Source organism: Sinocyclocheilus rhinocerous, unplaced genomic scaffold (genome assembly GCF_001515625.1).
Source record: "Sinocyclocheilus rhinocerous isolate Xijiao unplaced genomic scaffold, SAMN03320098_v1.1 scaffold677, whole genome shotgun sequence".
Classification (NCBI taxonomy): Eukaryota; Metazoa; Chordata; class Actinopteri; order Cypriniformes; family Cyprinidae; genus Sinocyclocheilus; species Sinocyclocheilus rhinocerous.
The window spans coordinates 1,239,453-1,258,106 of NW_015633185.1; the positions used below are offsets into that span (position 1 = coordinate 1,239,453).

An 18,654-nucleotide genomic window follows, 5' to 3' on the forward strand; every position below is an offset into this window, starting at 1 on the left:
AATATTAAATGATATAAAATAGAAAAAAGCCCAGGTATTTGGGAGAACATCTACGAATTTCTGTGATTTAACGTGTGAATTGCATTACATTCTCGTTTTGCTGATAAAACACCTCAATCACAGAGTATATACAGTATATTTATCAGTGCTGAATGTTGGATATGCTGCTCACAAACAGAGAATTCACAAAACATTGCACCTCAGGGTTCACAACTATGTCAACACTATTACTGGAACTCTAATGATAAAAATCATTGCACATCTACAAAGGGCACATTTTCGTGTTTCTCATGCAGCAAGTGTTACAGTGACGTATGTACATTAGTCCTGTAGTATCAAATGGCCAAATGGGGTCTTAAATGGGAGTTTAGATGGGGAAACGTCCCTTTTTCAACCAAACTTGGCACATTTTGTGTTATGTATAGGGTTTGTTCACTCAAAATGACCCCGAAGTGCAGAATGCAAGTGTATTTGAGTATGTTAGTATGAGTGGGTTGTCATGGGTGGGTTTGAGACAGCATGCGGTTTCTTTCACTGAGTGGGTGAGCAGTCGTCCATATCCAGGAGCTCCTCGACCAGCCTTTCGCCGAACTGTGCCCGGCTGTAGCGTTTGACGTGGTAGGCGTCTGACATCTTGTAAAGAATATAGGCATTGTTGATGGCGATGCTGATGGTTAGCCAAAACACCTGTTGCCAGGTCTTATTAGGCTTGTGGAAAATGAAGTACCTAGTTGGAAAAACATGAGTTGAGTGAACTATAAAATGCATGTATATATCCTAAAGGTTCATTGTAAAACAGACTTGATTGGTCAATCTCACTTGCTGTACTTGTCATCATATTTGCAGATGTAACTCAGGTGCGCAGCAAAGGCCTCCACAGCAAGGGGACATGGGATTTCTCCACTCTTCCTCTTAATGATCACCCCTAGGACAATTCGGGCAGAAATATCAATCACAGTTAGCAGACAGGAGGATTTAACATCTGACAATAAGGAACGACTGTTCAGTTTTCTGCTGCATCTTAGCAACGAGATCTTCTGCTCTGTTAGTAGCATGAATCATGCCTTTACTGATCACAAGAATAAATGTAGATTTTAAACAATCTTATTGAACACCAATTTGTTGTATTTCTACTTGATTTCAAACTCTGTATTGAACTGGCCACAAACCACAGGGAGTTAAATTGGAATTTTAATCAGAATAACAAGAAGAATAATTTACTGAATTGTACCTGTCTGTCTGTCTTATAAACCTGCAAACTTCAAAGCTTTTTTAAACCTCCAAACAAGGTTTTATCAAGTCAACATTTAAAGTGTTACAGTTGCATTTCTTTTCATTTCAAGTCATTTTATTTCTACTTTCTTACATTCACATTTAAATTACAGTTCTGCATTCTGTGTGCAACCTCAGTTTAAATTCTGGAACTGGATTAGAATATAAAAGGCATTCTCAGTTCAATTTTGAATGGCGCACGACCTTGGTAGGCGTCCTTCTTGTGTAATCACTCATCATATAACTTATGTATCATCTTCTACATTTTTAATCTGAGTCACATGTAATTAAATTCGAATCAAAAACATGATGTCACTGAAACATAATCAGTAAGAAGTCCCAGTCATTAGATCTGTACCATTATGAACCCTCTGATATCGTCAGCATACAATTAACTGCCATCTGTTGCGATCAGTACTAATCTACTGCTCATTAGAGCACAAAGTACTGTCTTCCTCAGGAGTGCTTGTGGCATGTAAATTACAATGCTGGCACTTTTTGAAAATTAAAATGGGCTATTTTGAGTCCTAAAGACTACAGGGAAATGCACGGAAATAATTTTTATAGACTGTGGACTTACAAAGTGTCTAAAAGTTGAGGCTGAATACTGGTGGGATGCTAATTTTAGTTCAGGTTATAGAAAACTTGGCAGAGATCTAGCACTGAGTTTTCAATGAAACTGTATAGCCCTATTAATCAAAAGCGACACCTGCTCTCAAAGAGGAGCACAAAAAGCTTTTACTATATAAACGTATTATTTCAGATTCCAGAGAATGAAATATAAGTCGTAATTTAATCTCCCTTTTGCCTGACCTCATAAATCAGAAGCAATGTTATTTGTTTACCATATAGATATAGCTAGATATACCTTTCGAGAATGTGAAGTGCTTTGAACACTTCATGCATATATTTGCTTTTTGATTGGATTGTAATAAAAAGGAAAATAAGATGATTGAATTGATAAAATATATATTGACGCAGCTCAATGCTTTATATCACTCACTAATGAAAATGCCTAGTATCAGCGCTGACATTTCTCATGTGAAGTTGCTGTCAGAATGGATCAAGGCTTATCAAAGAAAAGTGAAGACCAGCGCAATACAAAGAAGCTTTGCCTTTTATAATCCTATGATGTGCACAATATCCACTTAATCCACAAACATCAGCGTAAAACCAATCTAAGCTTGCACTGCTATAGTGAAGACGCTCTCTGGGAGGCACTTTGATGCAGCTTGCGAGTGTCATTTGTAGTTTGCATGTTTCCTTTTTAGGGCTGACATTCGATTAAAATTTTTAATCTAATTAATTACATAATGTGGCAATTAATTAATCTAATTAATTGCAAATTAAATTTGTTTGTGGAAATACCCCAAAAGGTCATTTAAAGCCATCACTGCGTTAAATGAGAAAAGTATCAAGTAGACATTACAAAAAGTAGCTTTAGAATGAAATATTTTATTTGATTCAACATAAAATTTATTACACATTTAGGCTACAATGGCCTAATATAAACTATGGAACATAAAAGAATATAATTTGAGAAACATCTCTATTTTTTGTTCATAGAATGAAAGTCACTGGTTACCAGCAGTCTTCAAAATATCTTCTTTTATGTTCCACAAAAGAAAGCAAGCCATACAGGTTTGAAATGACATGAGGGTGAGTAAATAATGTCAGAATTTAAATTTTTTTGGTGAACTATCCTTTTTTTATATGGAAATATATTTAATATTTAAATATATATTATATAATATATTTTTTATAATAATAATTATAATAAATTATAATATATTTTTTTAATGAAATGATACTCTAAACAAGAAACTAAAACTGCCAGTAGGTGGCGGTACATGTCTTTATGAGTAAGTCATTGAGTCATTCATTCATTCGATTCGTTCAAACGGCTGATTCATTCAGAAACAAATCACCACTGTGTTGCTTGCAGATGCACAACAGTTCTGCTGTGGCTTTATAGGTAATATTTTCGCTGGCAAAATTGAGAAAAAACAGACAATATTGTGTTTACAATATAACACAATATTAAATTCTTATTCACTGTCTTATAAAATCACATTTGCACATATGCTATTCTGGACAAAAATACAGCACTCGTGTGATATCGCTTATTAAATATGAGACAAAAACTCATACAGGGACATTTTTTCCCCAATCTCTTGAATTTTAGGGGCATATAACTACATTTATTGAATGTGTCACGCAGTGAGTTGTTGCCCTGCATCATGTGTGTCAAATCAACAGTCAAATGTTTGCAGTGTAAGATGACATACAGGTCTGGGGTGGGGCGGGCGCGTTAAAGGGTTGAATGAAAATTAGCCCATGAATTACTCACCCTTAGGGCATCCTAGGTGTGTATGACTTTCTTCTTTCAGACGAATCCAATCGGAGTTATATTAAAAATTGTCTTTGATCTTCCAAGCTGTTCAATGGCAGTCAGCGGGTGTTGCAGTTCATCAGTCCAAAAGAAGTGAAATAAAGCACATCCATCCATAATAAAAAAGTGTCTCACACGGCTCTGTAGCGAATCGAAGTGTTTTTGTAAGAAAAATATCCATATTCAAAACGTAATAATCACTTTAATGTAGCTTGCGCCAACAGTCCTACACGGAAGCAGCTCCGGGAGCATGACATAGTCATGAGTTCAGTGTTGTGCATGCGCTGGTGAGTCTTGTGAAAACCAACGTTTTTTTACAGGATCAAATGAAGCAAAGTTTCCTTACTTTAGCAAAGGAAAACCAGTCTCCTCTTGGCTTATATCGAAATCCTCCGACATTCTTCTTTACAAATCCTCGTTTTGTACTTCTAATTAGTGTCCATTGTTTTGTTTTACTTCATGGGCTAATTTTCATTTTTGGGTGAACTAACCCTTTAACTGCGTTAAAAAAAATTGCGGTATTTCTTCATAACTAATTATTTAATTAACGTGTTAAATTGGCAGCCCTATTCCTTTTATTATAAACTGACAAAACTGCTTCATTCAAGCAAGAAGAAACATATAATCTGCCTGTCCTGTGTGTTTCTTACCTTCTTTAGTGGGAGGGTAGGCATTAGTGAGGAACCTGAAGTTGCCTTTGTTGTACCAGTTGATTATGGACATATTGCCTCTCATCTTAATGTGAGACTGGCCACGTTGCTGTGGAGCCTCGGTATTGATCAGCATAGACTGAGGAAGACCTGTACAATCGCTCTTCCTGGTGCTCAACAACCCGCAGCAGTAGATGCCTGCAGGAGAGGGAATGTATTAGAGAGAAAAAAAATATTCAGGCTGAGAATGAATATTTAGCCTGAGCGCTCAGTTTATGGCACAACAAGTGTTCACATTTGAATGCTGATTGGATGAATAGAGGTCACATGAATAGACCCCTGCATGTGTGATCTATGAAGCTGTGAGCAGATGTCTTCTCCACAGCACTGCCAGATGCTGCAGCCTCTCTGAAAGTGGCCTAGAAATCTGATTGAGATATGATGATTATTCATCCTCCCCGCAAAGGGGACAATTGTGTGACTAATCTTTCCTTGAAGACTTTCTTCTCCATCCTATATACTTATACAATGAACAAAGTGCTGTCAAATGTCCAGTAGGATTCACTCAGGAGTGTTTGGACAACTTTGAACTAAATCAATATTAATGTTAATAAAATAAAATAAATAAACTATCTTCGGCCTGCAGTCTCGTGCCTACGGCTGAATCACAGCTGTGCTGATAAACAGCCATATCATTTTTCGATACCATTTTTCTACAAAGAAAAACTATGTAAAAACCATCAAAAGTCACTGCTTTACGTGAACTCTCTGAACAAACCAATTCATTGAACTGGACATATGTTGTACAGCTGAGTGATATCCTGTTCGCTCTTTGTATGAATAATAGACCATTTGTCAGATATCCATTGTGCTGTTTTGTTCAAGCATTCAAGCTTGTTTGTTTTTCAGCATGTGTTTGTAATGGTGAACAGTTCTGCTGGATTCAGTTCAGTGAAGGATTCATTGAACTTATTCAAATAAAATAACTTGTCTCTTATAGCATTCATCAAAAGAACTGACTCATAATAGTATTTTTATTTCTCATAATAGTAATTTGTTTATGAATCGGACATGTTGTATGATGTTTTTGCTTGCAGCCCACTAGGACAATTCAATAGAAATTAATTTATTTCCATTATTAAAAGAATGCAAAAATAAATATGATTTATGCAAAAATAAATTTTACTTTGCTGTGGCACTTAATTGTGAAGTTGTTGAAGCAATCATGACATTAAAAAAACACAATGTTGCGATTTATAATGTTACTTTTGAAAAAAAGCTACGCTGCTTTGAAAACAACTGAGCTACTGTCACGCTATTGAAAAGTCACTACTTTTAGTTTATTACTCCCTAGAACAGTACTGTATGAGGTTAAATGAGGCTATGTATGAAGCTGATATAAAAATTCTACATGACATCCAATTATGACCTAGTTCTCTAATAATGTGAAATGTTTTGATTCAAATGTAGAGAGAAAAAAAGAAGCTGGTCACTAGCTTTATCCGCTCTAGCTGTATTAACATTCACTCCTTGCGGCCCAGCTGGAGGCTTTCAAATAATCTTTGAGTATGAAACACGCGTTTGCTTTGAGAACTCAAGGTCAACTTCCTCTCACTCTCCCCATTTATTCCTTGCCGCAGGATACTGTCACCGTGTAATTAAAAACTGCAGGGGATGAGGAACATCAGATGGAGAGAAGATTAAAGAGACGGAAAAAAAGAAGCAAAGCAAAGCCAAGGCAGAATTCACTAAAAGAAGTAGAGCAGATAATGATGCAAAGAACTGACAGATGCAGCACTGTTGCACATGAGTTACAGCACCTACCCTGTTTCTCAAATTCCTGAAACAAGTTTAGACTTGTGATGCTTGGGCCAGTGAAGATGATTGCATTACGGCCAGCCAGATTCTGACAGAGCTGCTTGGCCACCAGACTGTGAAGCTGGGGTTTATTTTTCAACGTGTCCAAACCATTTGGACCTGGACCCTCCTTTAGATGAACATAGATCTGGTAAAGAAGAAAAAAATTAAAGCTGCTTAAACAATAAATCAGAATTGACATTATTTACTTTCCATAAAGAAATTGATTATTCATTAATAATTTACATTTCACTGGATATTATGGTGAATGATTTGGCATTCTGAGATCTCTGATATCTCTTATCACGATCTAATCAATCTAATCTTTTTCTTAAATAAACTTCAATATTCACTACGATTTAAAAGTTTGAGGTGAGTACGTTTTTTTTAAAGAAATGAATGCTTTTATTCAGCAAAGATGCATTAAATTGATCAAAAGTGACAGTAAAAACATTTATAATGTTACAAAAGATTTCTATTTCAAATAAATGCTGTTCTTTTATTCATCAAAGCATTATGTTCATATTGTATTGCAAAACACTTTTGCTGCTATTGAGGTGGGATACGGGTAAGGTTAGGGACAGGTTTGTTGGTATGGGTAGGTTTAAGGGTGGGTTAAGGTGTAAGGAATGGGTCAACAATGGTGTAATTATAAATGTAATTACAGATGTAATTAAATGCAGGTATTTTTAAAAATATTAGTACAATGTAAAAACATGCATGAACACAATAAGTGCATTGTACCAAATGATTAATTTGAATGTAAGTACATAGTAGTTAAGGCCGCTTAATATAAAGTGGGACCCAAATGTTTCTTGAGCACCAAATCGGCATATTAGAATGACTTCTGAAGGGTCATGTGACACTGAAGACTGCAGTAATGGCTGCTGAAAATTCAGTTTTGCCATCACAGGAATTAATTACTTTAAACTGTAATATTATTTCACAATATTACTGTTTTACTGTATTTTGACCACATAAATGCAGCCTTGGTGAGCATAAGAGATTTAAAAAAAAAAACAAATCTTACAGACCCTAAACTTTTGAATGGTAGTGTACAGTACATCAAAAATACTGAAGTAAGGACAATAAATTCTGTTATCTGTTTGGTTTACTCCCCAAAGGCGCATAGCAGTTATTTTCTCTAACAGGCACAGACCAAGAGAATTATGTTAAGTGATCTGGGCTTTCGTTTTCTTTGTTGACGCTATAAATTATATTTTATTGATTCCATCTGCTTCTCTGTAGTAATTTATTTAAATTTGTAATTTATTTGCGTTAACAATTATCACAGAATTGTGTCAAATTGCTTTGTTTGTGGCAACAGAGTGGCAAAATATTTTCAATAAAAGAATATTTTTGGTCTTTCTCATTAGAAACAATGTGACATAACATCTTGGGGCAGTTGATACATTTTTTGTGGGATATCCTCCTGTGCTTTCCCTGTGGGAGCGCGTGTGCATTCACCTGACAGATGAAACCAGTGGAGCTGCACTGTCGCACCCACAGGCTGAACTTTCTCTTCTTCCTCTTGCGCAGCTCCCTCTCTGTACATGTGGTAATGAACACGGGGTCCTCATCAATCAAGGGCTCATGGAGGACCTGAGGGAAAGCAGCATGTCTCATATGAAAATTCCACCATGATAACACTTCAAACACATAATTTGTTAATGCAAAGTTGCTTTTCAAACTTTTTATGTTCCCTGCAGGAGGTGCACGCTGAAATCTTGATGAAGATCCTGGGAAAAGATGTTGGCTTGTCAAGTCAGGTATGATAGATCTGTTAAACCTAACCAGCCATGTTCCCTATAGATATCATAATATGTTTATTTTAAGCGGTGTTTGACTCAGTAAACCCTCTTTTAGAGCTGAAGCAGTTAAACAGGGCATGTGTGGCTGTGCTGAATGCCTCACTGTTTGCCAATAGGGGATAAGAACCAAACCCACACTGTGGCAGTCAAAGTGGGCTGGTTGGCACACATTGTCAAGGTGATATAACCATGGCACTGGAAGAGCTGAGAGACGCAGATGGTGTTTAGTTTACTCATGGCAGGCGAGTAATTGAGGGGTGTCTCTGAGATGGGTCACATAAAGGCCTCATGAAATGCAAATCTGATTTGGGAGCTGAAGCTGATTCATTAAAATCTACTGGTAGAAATACCAAGCTAAAATGCAGGTTAATGACAACCATAAAAGGATAGTTCACCAGCATTGATGGTTTCATACTGGTTACTAAATTTAAATGAGGATACTAAATTTTCAATTTTGGAGTAAACTATCCCTTTAATATAAATAAGCTGTAAATGTAGAAGTTGACAACCTATTCCACCATGGCAGATTATTAATTTTACTTGAAGTCCAAAAAGAACCTAAAAATGTCTCAAAAGAGCACTTCAGTAGGAACAGGGATTAATGGGGTTTTCAAAGGCCAGGAGTCCAAAGGACCTTAATTAGAATCAGAAAGAGCTTTATTGCCAGGTATGTTAACACATACGAGGAATTTGTTTTGGTGACAGAAGCTTCCACAGCACAAACTGAATGACAGTGACAAGAAAAGACACAGATAATAAAAAGAATAAAAATAGGATAAGTAAATAGTAAATTACAAAAAATTTACACATTATACAAAGTAGACAATACATGGTATTTGTGTGTACAGGTGTGTTATGTACAAATGCAAGGAAATGTAAAAAGAGGTATCTGTGTTAAATAAATAAAAGTATAAACAGTGTTGTGTATTACACATTTATTGCCAAGTTAGCTGTCCATGAGATGGATTGCCTGAGGGAAGAAACTGTTCTTATGCCTGGCTGTTCTACTTAGTGCTCTATAACGCTGACCAGACAGCAACAGTTCAAAGAGGAAGTGGCCTGGGTGTGAGGGGTCCAGAATAATTTTGCCAGCTCTTTTACTCACTCTGGATGAGTGTGGTTCTTGGAGAGTGGGGAGGTTTATACCAGTGATTCGCTCAGCAGTCCGAACTATCCACTGCAATCTTCAAAGGTCTGATTTGGTAGCTGAGCTGAACTAGACAGTTATAGAAGTGCAGAGGCTGGATTCAATGACTGCAGAGTAGAACTGTATCAGCAGCTCCTGTGGCAGGTTGAACTTCCTCAGCTGGCGAAGGAAGTACAGCCTCTGCTGGGCCTTCTTGACAATGGAGTCTATGTGGAACTCCCACTTCAGGTCCTGAGAGATGGTGGTGCCCAGGAACTTGAATTACTCCACTGTTGTTACAGTGCTGTTCATGATGGTAAGTGGGGGGAGTGCAGGGTTTTTTTTTTCCTGAAGTCCACCATCATCTCCACTGTTTTGAGCGTGTTGAGCTCCAGGTTGTTATAACTGCACCAGACAGCCAGCTCTTTAACCTCCTTTCTGTAAGCAGACTTGTCTCCATCCTGGACGAGGCCAATAAGTGTGGTGTCATCTGCAAACTTCAGGAGCTTGACAGAGGGGTCTTTAGAGGTGCAGTCGTTGGTGTAGAGGGAGAAGAGCAGTGGGGAGAGAACACATCCCTGGGGGGCGCCAGTGCTGATGGTGCAGGTGCTGGATGAGAATTTTCCCAGCCTCACTAGCTGCTGCCTGTCTGTCAGGAAGCTGGTGATCCACTGACAGATGGAGGTCTGATGTCTGTTTAATCAGGAGAGTATCCGGGATGATGGTGCTGAAAGTGGAGCTGAAGTCCACAAACCAGATCCTCACATAAGTCCCTGGTCTGTCCAGATGTTGTAGGATATAATGCAGTCCCATGTTGACTGCATCATCCACAGACTTGTTTGCTCGATAAGCAAACTGCAGGGGGTCCAGCAAGGGTCCAGTGATTAGCACCAAATCATCAGAAGGAGAATTACAACTTTTCTCAAAGGAAATTTCAATTTAATTTTATTTAATTTGTCTAAATGTATAACTGTATATGTCACACTTTCCCTCGTACTAAATTACACAATCAGTCACTCAATAAATAAATATATGTATGTATGTTCAGTGTATTCTCACATTCTTGCCTGTAGTCCTGCTGGCCACCATGAATCAAGGGGGAAATAGACCAAAAGCTAGTTACTAAAAGAAATCCCTGATGGCTGTTTAAAAGATGAATGTGCCGAGATGCATTATACCCTGTGAATTATTCATACTGTTTGAAAAACAATGTCTTGAGGAAGCGCAAATCATTTATTCTAATTTATTCTAGCCTTTAATTTGACCGAATGTAATAAATATGTTTCACTTTTGCTGATTAATGGACTGCTCAGATTCTAGCCCATATTTCAAGATTACTTCTTACAACTCAGTTCCAATTTTATGTCCCCTATCTGAAAGCAGAAGCACAGATCATTGAATCCACCGAAAACTCATTTTCCAAATGAAGAGAGGAAAAAAATGAACAAATGTAGGAGGATGTTGAAATTGCTTACTTGGCACAGCTGTGCTCATTTAGAAGTCTTTTTGTCATTTAACAGTAAACTCCCTGATGTTAGCCTGACATTTGAATGTCTGACACAATGAGTGCATAATTATTGTTATTTTATCTAACAGAAGACTACATTTAAAGTGAGATTTGGCGGTATTAGATCAACATAATCTGCAATTACTGTCTATAAACTTATAGCACTCTGAATCAGGTATCTCACTTCATTGTTTATCATATTTATTTACAGCAATTTTGATTTAAAATAGGGGTGTCCATTTAATATGTTAGCGTAGTACAATTCATTATATAAAAAAATGTATGCATTAATCACAAGAATGTAATGTCAGTTTGTCTTCATTTAGAAGCTTTTCTCTAAATTAATTGCAATTACTCTGATTAAGTAATCAGCATATAATGTACACTACTGTTTAAAAGTTTGAGGTCAGTCAGACTTTTAAATGTTTGTGAAATAAGTCTCTCATGCTAACCAAGGCTGAATTTATTTGATCAAAAATACAGTAAAAACGGTAATATTGTGAAATAACATTACAATTAAAAATTTTTTTAGCAGCCTTTACTCCAGTCTTCAGTGTCACATGATCCTTCAGAAATCATTCTAATATACTGAGTTGCTGTTTAAGAAACATTTCTCATTATTACCAGTGCTGAAAACAGTTGTGCTGCTTAATATTTTTGTGGAAACCATGATATTTCTTTTATGATTCTCTGATGATAGACAGCATTTTTTCAAAACAGAAATCTTTTATAACATTATATATGTCTGACTGTCACTTCTTATCAATTTAATGCATCCTTGCTGAGTAAAAGCATTAATTTCTTTCAAAAAAATATTACTGACCCCAAACTTTTGAACAGAAGTGTAATTAACATATTTAATTCACGTCCCTTATTCAATTTAATAATTTAATTCAATAATAATTTAATTACATATTTATTAATAATTTAATTTAAGTTCCAGACACATAAGCTGGATACATGAAGAAATGGAACCTGAGGGACTTACAAAAGAGTACAAAGAATAAAGGTCAAAATGTTGTCTTCTAAGCTTATGAATAACTCAAAATGTCTGAGGTATTCATGCCTTTAACTGTAACGTTTCAGAACTAGCGTTTTACTAGTTTGTATTTGGTCTATGTATCTTACAAATTAGGATTCAAAGTACAACAGACTTTGAGTATTGCATTCAGCAGCTCTGAAAAGTTGCAGATGTAAAAAACCCTCCAGACTTTCAATGGCACCATAAAGCTCACAGCCTGGGGACATGTGACAGGACACCAGGTTCTCCCAATTACAGCAGAACGTGCTCTGATTTCAGCCCCAAACCCACTTTCTACTGGCACAGAAATTGAATATGTCTGCTAGTCCTAGTTTCCAAAAAGTTTGTGTGAAGAGTTGGTTTGTGCACTTTCTCTTTGTACCTTCAACATATTGGTTATTGCTGATTGACTATTGAGTGATTTCTACATTGAATTGAAGTATGATCTTTACCTGTGTCTGTGAGGGCCTGAAGGAAGAGGCGAAGCTCTGCTGGAGAGAGTCCAGGAAGGGTTGGATCTTATAGAGGCCCTGACTGCCACCTTGGCTGGAGCGGAAGGCTACGATGTGGAAGTACTTGAGGATCTTCTCGAACCGTGCCTGGGTCATCTTGAGCGCGATGCTGCTGTTACTGAAGAATCCGCTGCTCCAGATGCTCAGCACTGACTCGCAACGGTTCACGCTAGTAGAAGTAACATAGCCCAAAAAGGCCTTCATCTCAGCCAGCGTCACATTGGTCCATCCTTCATCACTGCCAAAGCGCTCCTGGTACTTCTTGGCATACATGTTGGTCTGGGTCACCATGTTCTGAATGACGTTGTCTGGGACAAACAGCTGGAAGAAGTCCATGGCCGTGGCAGTGGCCGGCATTTTCTGTGTCGGACCTGCAAAATGAAAGGTAAGTTTAACAGAATAGTATTTTAATTATTTCATTTCTTATCTAGCCAGGGAGGATTTTACCAGGCTGTTGCTCTGTATGCGTCATTCCCTGCCTGATTATTGCAGAGAAAAATGCATGAACTACTGCATCATTTTATGATTCACAAAGCACGTTATTTTGAATTAAAAAAAGAGGTTGAAAATCTCTAAAATAAATCCAGTGGAAATGCATAATATGCCATTTTGATTATACATGTTTAAACATCTTTCAATAAAAACAATTTTAGGTCAGTATTTCTTCTAAATAATGATGCTACACTTCAGTGCTTATAATTATGGAAGTTTATGAAAGCTTGTTTTAGTTTAAAAAAAATTAAAATAGTAATGCAACTTTTTATCTCACAATTCAGACTTTTTCTGGCAATTCTGAGATTATATCTCACAATTTTGTATTTTTTTCCTCACATTTTTGAGAAAAAAAGTCAGAATTTCGAGATATTCAGTAAGGTCCGAATTGAGAGATATAAACTCAGAATTGCAATTCTTAGAAGAAAACTGAATTGTGTGTTGCAAGAAAAAAATTCAGAATTCTAAGATAAAAAGTTGCAATTACTTTTTACATTTTTTTATCCTATGGCAGAAATGGATTTCCACAAATAATAGCTAAAAGTAAAAAATACAAATAAAAAAAACTGTCAGAAAATGTAACTGTATTATCTTGACAGAAGTGATTTTAGTTCTGTTTGATTTAGTTATTTTTGTCCATACAATGAAAAAAAACCCACTTTCTTACAGGTTTACAGGTTTGGAACAACATGAAGATGATTACATAATGTTCATTTTTGAGTGCACAGCTGAACTTCTAATGACTTTTATCAGGACCCTTATCACTGTCTACCTAATAGGGAGAATTCAGTAACAACTAATGAGTGTATGGACCATCAACACTGTGCTGCGAAGGCTGAGCTAATCAGCTAATGACAAAAAGTTGTAGAAAGTGGCTCACAAAAAGCTTAATTTGTTCCGTTATTATCTTTTACTCCACTTCTACTAATGGACATTTTGTCAATCCAAGCAGCTCACACAGAAATGGAGCAAACAGCTAAGAAGGAAAATGTGTCTCAGTCTAACTTAAGCTCTTTGTAACAGATGGGTTCCATGGTACATTAACTTACACTGTAAAATAAGTACCATTTACAGTGTTGCTTAGTGTGAATATTGGAAAGTGTATTGATCCTAAATGATCTAAACTCACACTTGTATACTGCATCACATGCTGGGATATCTGATATGTTGCAAACACTCATAAACAGCAGACGAAAATAAAAGTATCCTGCCGTTATGTGGTTATTATTTTGTAGTGACGAAAACCCCAAAGCAGAGCGCTGGCCGTCAACTGCACTTACAACTTGCCACACATTAACTTGCCACAGTGGCCTAATGACCCCAAAGCAAGATAGTGTGTAATTGATTTAAGTGCAATATACAACTGTGAGTAAAAACTGTGCAGGATTCTGATTTACGAAGGAAATCTGTTGTAAAAATTGTCTTGAAATTGTCTTCATTATTTCATTATTTTCATGAACAAATGGCTCTGTCATGCTTTCCAAAGCCTCACGTTCATGCATGACACACATCTTAACCTAACCACAACATCTGCTATTCAACCAGTAGCTCATCTCCCATTACAGCTCTGAAGAAGCTTGTAAAGCAAGCTCAAACATTCCCTCAGGATAAAGTCCATTGTACAGTGTATTATGTTCATTCATCTGTGCCTTTTTGTATAAACTACTTATCAAACACAAAAGAAGATCAGTTAGAGAGAGAGAGAGAAAACATCTCAAGAAAAATATCACAAAGTTGCTGATTATATAAACATTTTGCACAGTATGCGAAAAATAGGTAGTTGACACAATGTATTCATGGTCTTCTTAATAACTAGTATAGATTAAAATTGATATAAATGTATAAGGTAAGCTGTATATCTTAGGTATTGTAAATGGTCCTCATTAATTATGCTTTTGCCTTTCTCACTACTTCATTAAATGGTCCTGCTGTGTGACAATATAATTTTTTACATTTTTAAAATATTGCATGCATAATAATTATAAAGAATTTGAAAAACCGCTGATTAAAATTGTTTTGTGTGAAGTATAGCTGGACATGTCAACTTCCCAAAAGTATTTTATTAAAGGTCTCTATGAAAAATATGTATATACATATTAAATCCTAAATGATGTATATACATATTTTTAATATTTTTTAAAAAGTTAGATTTATTATTTTCATGCTGGTCTGAATTTCCTTTAGTTTAAAAATTGCAGCATGATATTGATAGAGCAAACAGTTCTATGTTCATATCTGGCTTGAAATCTTTTATGGTATTAAATCGGTGTTATGTAATACAGTATGACTCTGTAGCTTAATCCAGATAATGGCCATATCACTTCTAAAATGTATATATATAATGCTTGTTCTCTTTTAAGATTAATGTGATTTTAAGTGCTGCAGTGGTATTTCATATAATAGCTGTGTTCAAAGAGGTTTTCTTTCCACACCCAGAAGTTCTGTAGAACATCTAAATATTTTTATTTATCTCTGTGTCTACAGTCAGTCTTCCAGGAGAACAGCTGCTGGAGTGCTACATAGTTTCCTAGATTAATTATTGAGAAGAAGAACCAGCAGTCCCTGTACCTTCTCTACACCTCCTTTATACAAATAAGCAAGCTGATATGAATTTATCTTATTATTTTAGATCTCACAACAGGTGCAGAATTACACCATATGGCCCTCAAACAGTCCAAGCTTTGTGTCTCAGTTTAACAATCATGTCACAGAACTGTTGGGTTTGACAAAGATCTGTTGTGGGCAAAATGAAGTATAACTTATAGCTCTTTATTGTCCCTTGGTTTATCATTCTATAATTCAATATTTTTCAAATTACTTGAGATATGTTAAATGACATGCTTTAAATAACCTCAAAGTCTAAAGGATGTGAGCCAGAGCACAAACTGTGTTATTATGTTGACCTAAATAATATAGACCTTATATAAGAATCACAGTCAGGCTAGAGGGTTGTGCCATACATTTACCTTATACAAACAGCACTGACAACTCGCTCTGATGAAACATTGTTTGTCAGTATCCACAAGTGTCACATCTTATTAAATGACCCATGACATGAAATGCAAAATGTCTGTGGACTGACTTTGTGTATCTTTCATGCATCATTTTGCAGCTTGTGCCAAAGCAAAGGCAGCAACCAGATGGCCCATTTCCCCCCATGGTGACAGACAGAACTTTCTGAGCAACCACGACGGAAAGATGTGTCATTTATCAACAGCAAGGAATCTACTCAATTTGGAAAATGTTCAAACCACAACAAGAAAAAGCAATATATTCAGATTAGGATACTTTCTTCTAAAACATTATCGTGGCATTTTAATGTATTTCTCAGTATGTTTTGGATCATTAAACATCAGCTGATAGCATCAATCTTCCATTTTTTCATATTTGTGCAATGAAAGCTCTTTATATGACATTTAAAAACACACACGTACATGCGTCATTTAAAGATGCTCTTGGGTCACTTTGACTTGAGTGAAATGAAGCATGATATTAATATCAGTCTATCGATCCACATGTCAAGCAGTCATGGTCTGTACAGTAAGAGATGCCAAGGATTCTCTTCACTCCTGTTTATGACAATATTTAGACTGCCATTAAATGGCAATTAGAGCAGAACATATAAAATAACAGATAGAACTCTCAACCATCCTTGCTAGAAAAAAAAACACATTTTGTTATTCAGGCAGAAATGATTCCCTGCACATTATGTAAACCACAGTATTTGCAAGTCTGTCTGGCATTAGCACACGATTATCTCTATCTATGATTCAGGGAGAAATATAGTGTGGCTGAAATCGAAAAAGAGCCATTCTCTTTCTCTCTCATATTCATTCATTACAGGAGTGCATATTCAGGATTTATCACAATATATATTTTTTTTACTTTGTACAACTGGACTATTCCAGTCAAACTCCAGTCATGAATCATTTCATTTCATATTTCATTTCCTAGTAAGAGAAACTAGAAAACCGTTCATTTAATACTTTGTGAGACATATACTGCTAAACGCTGGCATCACAATATATTTTACATTTAGCAGATTTGATCACATTTCTGTGTCATGACTTTAATGGAATAGTTCACCCCAAAATATTTTTTTTCACAAGAAGTTAATTGTGGATTACTTGTGGATTATTGTGATGTTTTTATCAGCTGTTACTGCAGAGGATCCACGTTGAGCAAGTGATGCAAAATTTCTCCAAATCTGTTCCGACATGCACAGCATCTTTAACTGTTAAATAAATGAATAAACCATTAAGCAACATACCCTATCTGTTTTGTATTTCATTGCATTTGTTTTAGATTGCTGGGTAGGCAGTGGGACCACAAGCATTTGACTGGCAAGCATCTTTATACTGATAAGTCATGCAAAATTGATCAGGTAAACGGAGTTCATAAAAATGACTAAATGAGTGTTTGTCTATGGCATAAAAGTCTAGACAGTCAGTCAGTCGTGCGCTTGGATAAAATGTGGTGACACTTTGAATGAAAGGCATTATTAAAATCTCTTAAAATGAGATTAAGCCACCTACACTGACAGTGAATTGAATACTAATTCAAACTGGTGACTGCCTGACAGGAATGTTAAGGATTTTATCCTACAACAAATTATTGGGTCTGACATGTGCATGGTTTTAGTTAACTTTTTTTGTCCTTATTCTCATTAGTCTTTACTTATTTGTTCTCTCTACGGTCTTAATTGCCACTTGCTGGATATGTGCATAGTACATCACTTGATAAGAAAGCATTTACACCAAGTGTAAATCTCCTCTAAAAGCTGCCATCTAACCACATTAAAGTGTGAATTTCTCAGAAATAAGAGCCTCCTCTCATCTGCCTATGCAAATGACCCTCCTACCCTGATACAGAGCTAATCATACTCCTAATCACAGCTGCTCTGAGTCTGGCAGAGATTACACTGGAAGCATCCTCAACTGGAATGAAAAACCAAATTTGGCATGCTATCTCAGTTCCTATTCCCCCCCCCATGTGCAGGATTTCAAAGAGCAAGTTACTAATCACCCCTTATCCATATTTGAAGGAATTGTGTCATCTGTTGGAGCCATCTGATGAGAGAGATCAAAGTAAATCAATGTAGTCATCAAAGAGTCCCATCTGTGAGCTTAATTACTAGTCGAGCATGCAGGCCTCTCAAGGTTGATGAAGCTGCATTGCATTTACATGAGATTCGCTCATCATTAGACCAACTTACCATGCGTGTCCTGATAGTGGGGCACGCTGAGGTCCTGTAGCGAGTCGCTCCATCCCTCCTCCTGCGCCTGGCCGTTGGAGACGGAACCGGGGGGACCGCAGTTCTGACCCCTAGTTTCACCTGCTCTGGCATCGTCCGGATTTGTCTCCGTGTAGTTATCCGAATTGGAGTCTCCCGTTGTACTGTAAAAGGGGTTTTCGCTGCTGTCGTCTCCTGACTCCCCGAACACATCATCGGAAATTTGCAGGCTCTCGTAGCGAGAACGCGCTTCCTCGAGGAGCGACAGTGCCCTCCTTCCACACTCCGCCATCGTTTGTCAGTCCCGACGTAGAGCTGCTACACACGGCGAGATTCGGCATGCAAATGATTTCCTTAAAAGCGTCAAATCCGGCATACAGTCTGTTCCACCAAGTTCCTCTGCGTGCGTGCGAGCGAGCGTGTCTCGGTCCTCTGCGCGAGATGCAGCGGGCGCAGGTCTCAGTAGCGGCGTGGAAACAAAGGTGAACGTCGCGGGAGCTGTTCGTCCTTTCTGGTGCTGAAATACTCCCAGTCCTGCGGGCTGAACCCCACAACTGACCGCTCCACAAACGATCTGTGCATCCGGGTTGGGCGGCCTCCCCTCTCTGTGGAGAATGACTGAATGAATCTCCGGCTTCCTTGGAAATCACCTGACTCGGTCTCCCTGCACTGTCCAATGGGATTAACCTCTGAATGAATCATAGATGTTAGAGACACGAATTATATTTGCTCTGCCATAGTGTTAAAATGCCTTGTGGGCGTATTAATATTTTCCAGTTTA

General features: G+C 37.1%; 1 protein-coding gene across 1 annotated transcript; it reads right to left on the reverse strand.

Moving 5' to 3' along the window:
* Window positions 1–3: 3 nt before the first annotated feature.
* Window positions 4–18,515, reverse strand: LOC107743535 (piggyBac transposable element-derived protein 5-like). Its single transcript, XM_016556804.1, has 7 exons — window positions 17,856–18,515; window positions 12,089–12,519; window positions 7,639–7,773; window positions 6,139–6,319; window positions 4,315–4,512; window positions 820–925; window positions 4–727 (listed from the first exon to the last, which is right to left on the reverse strand). Exons 1-7 carry the CDS (start codon window positions 18,163–18,165, stop codon window positions 532–534), a joined length of 1,557 nt encoding a protein of 518 aa, XP_016412290.1. The 5' UTR covers window positions 18,166–18,515; the 3' UTR covers window positions 4–531.
* Window positions 18,516–18,654: the final 139 nt, after the last annotated feature.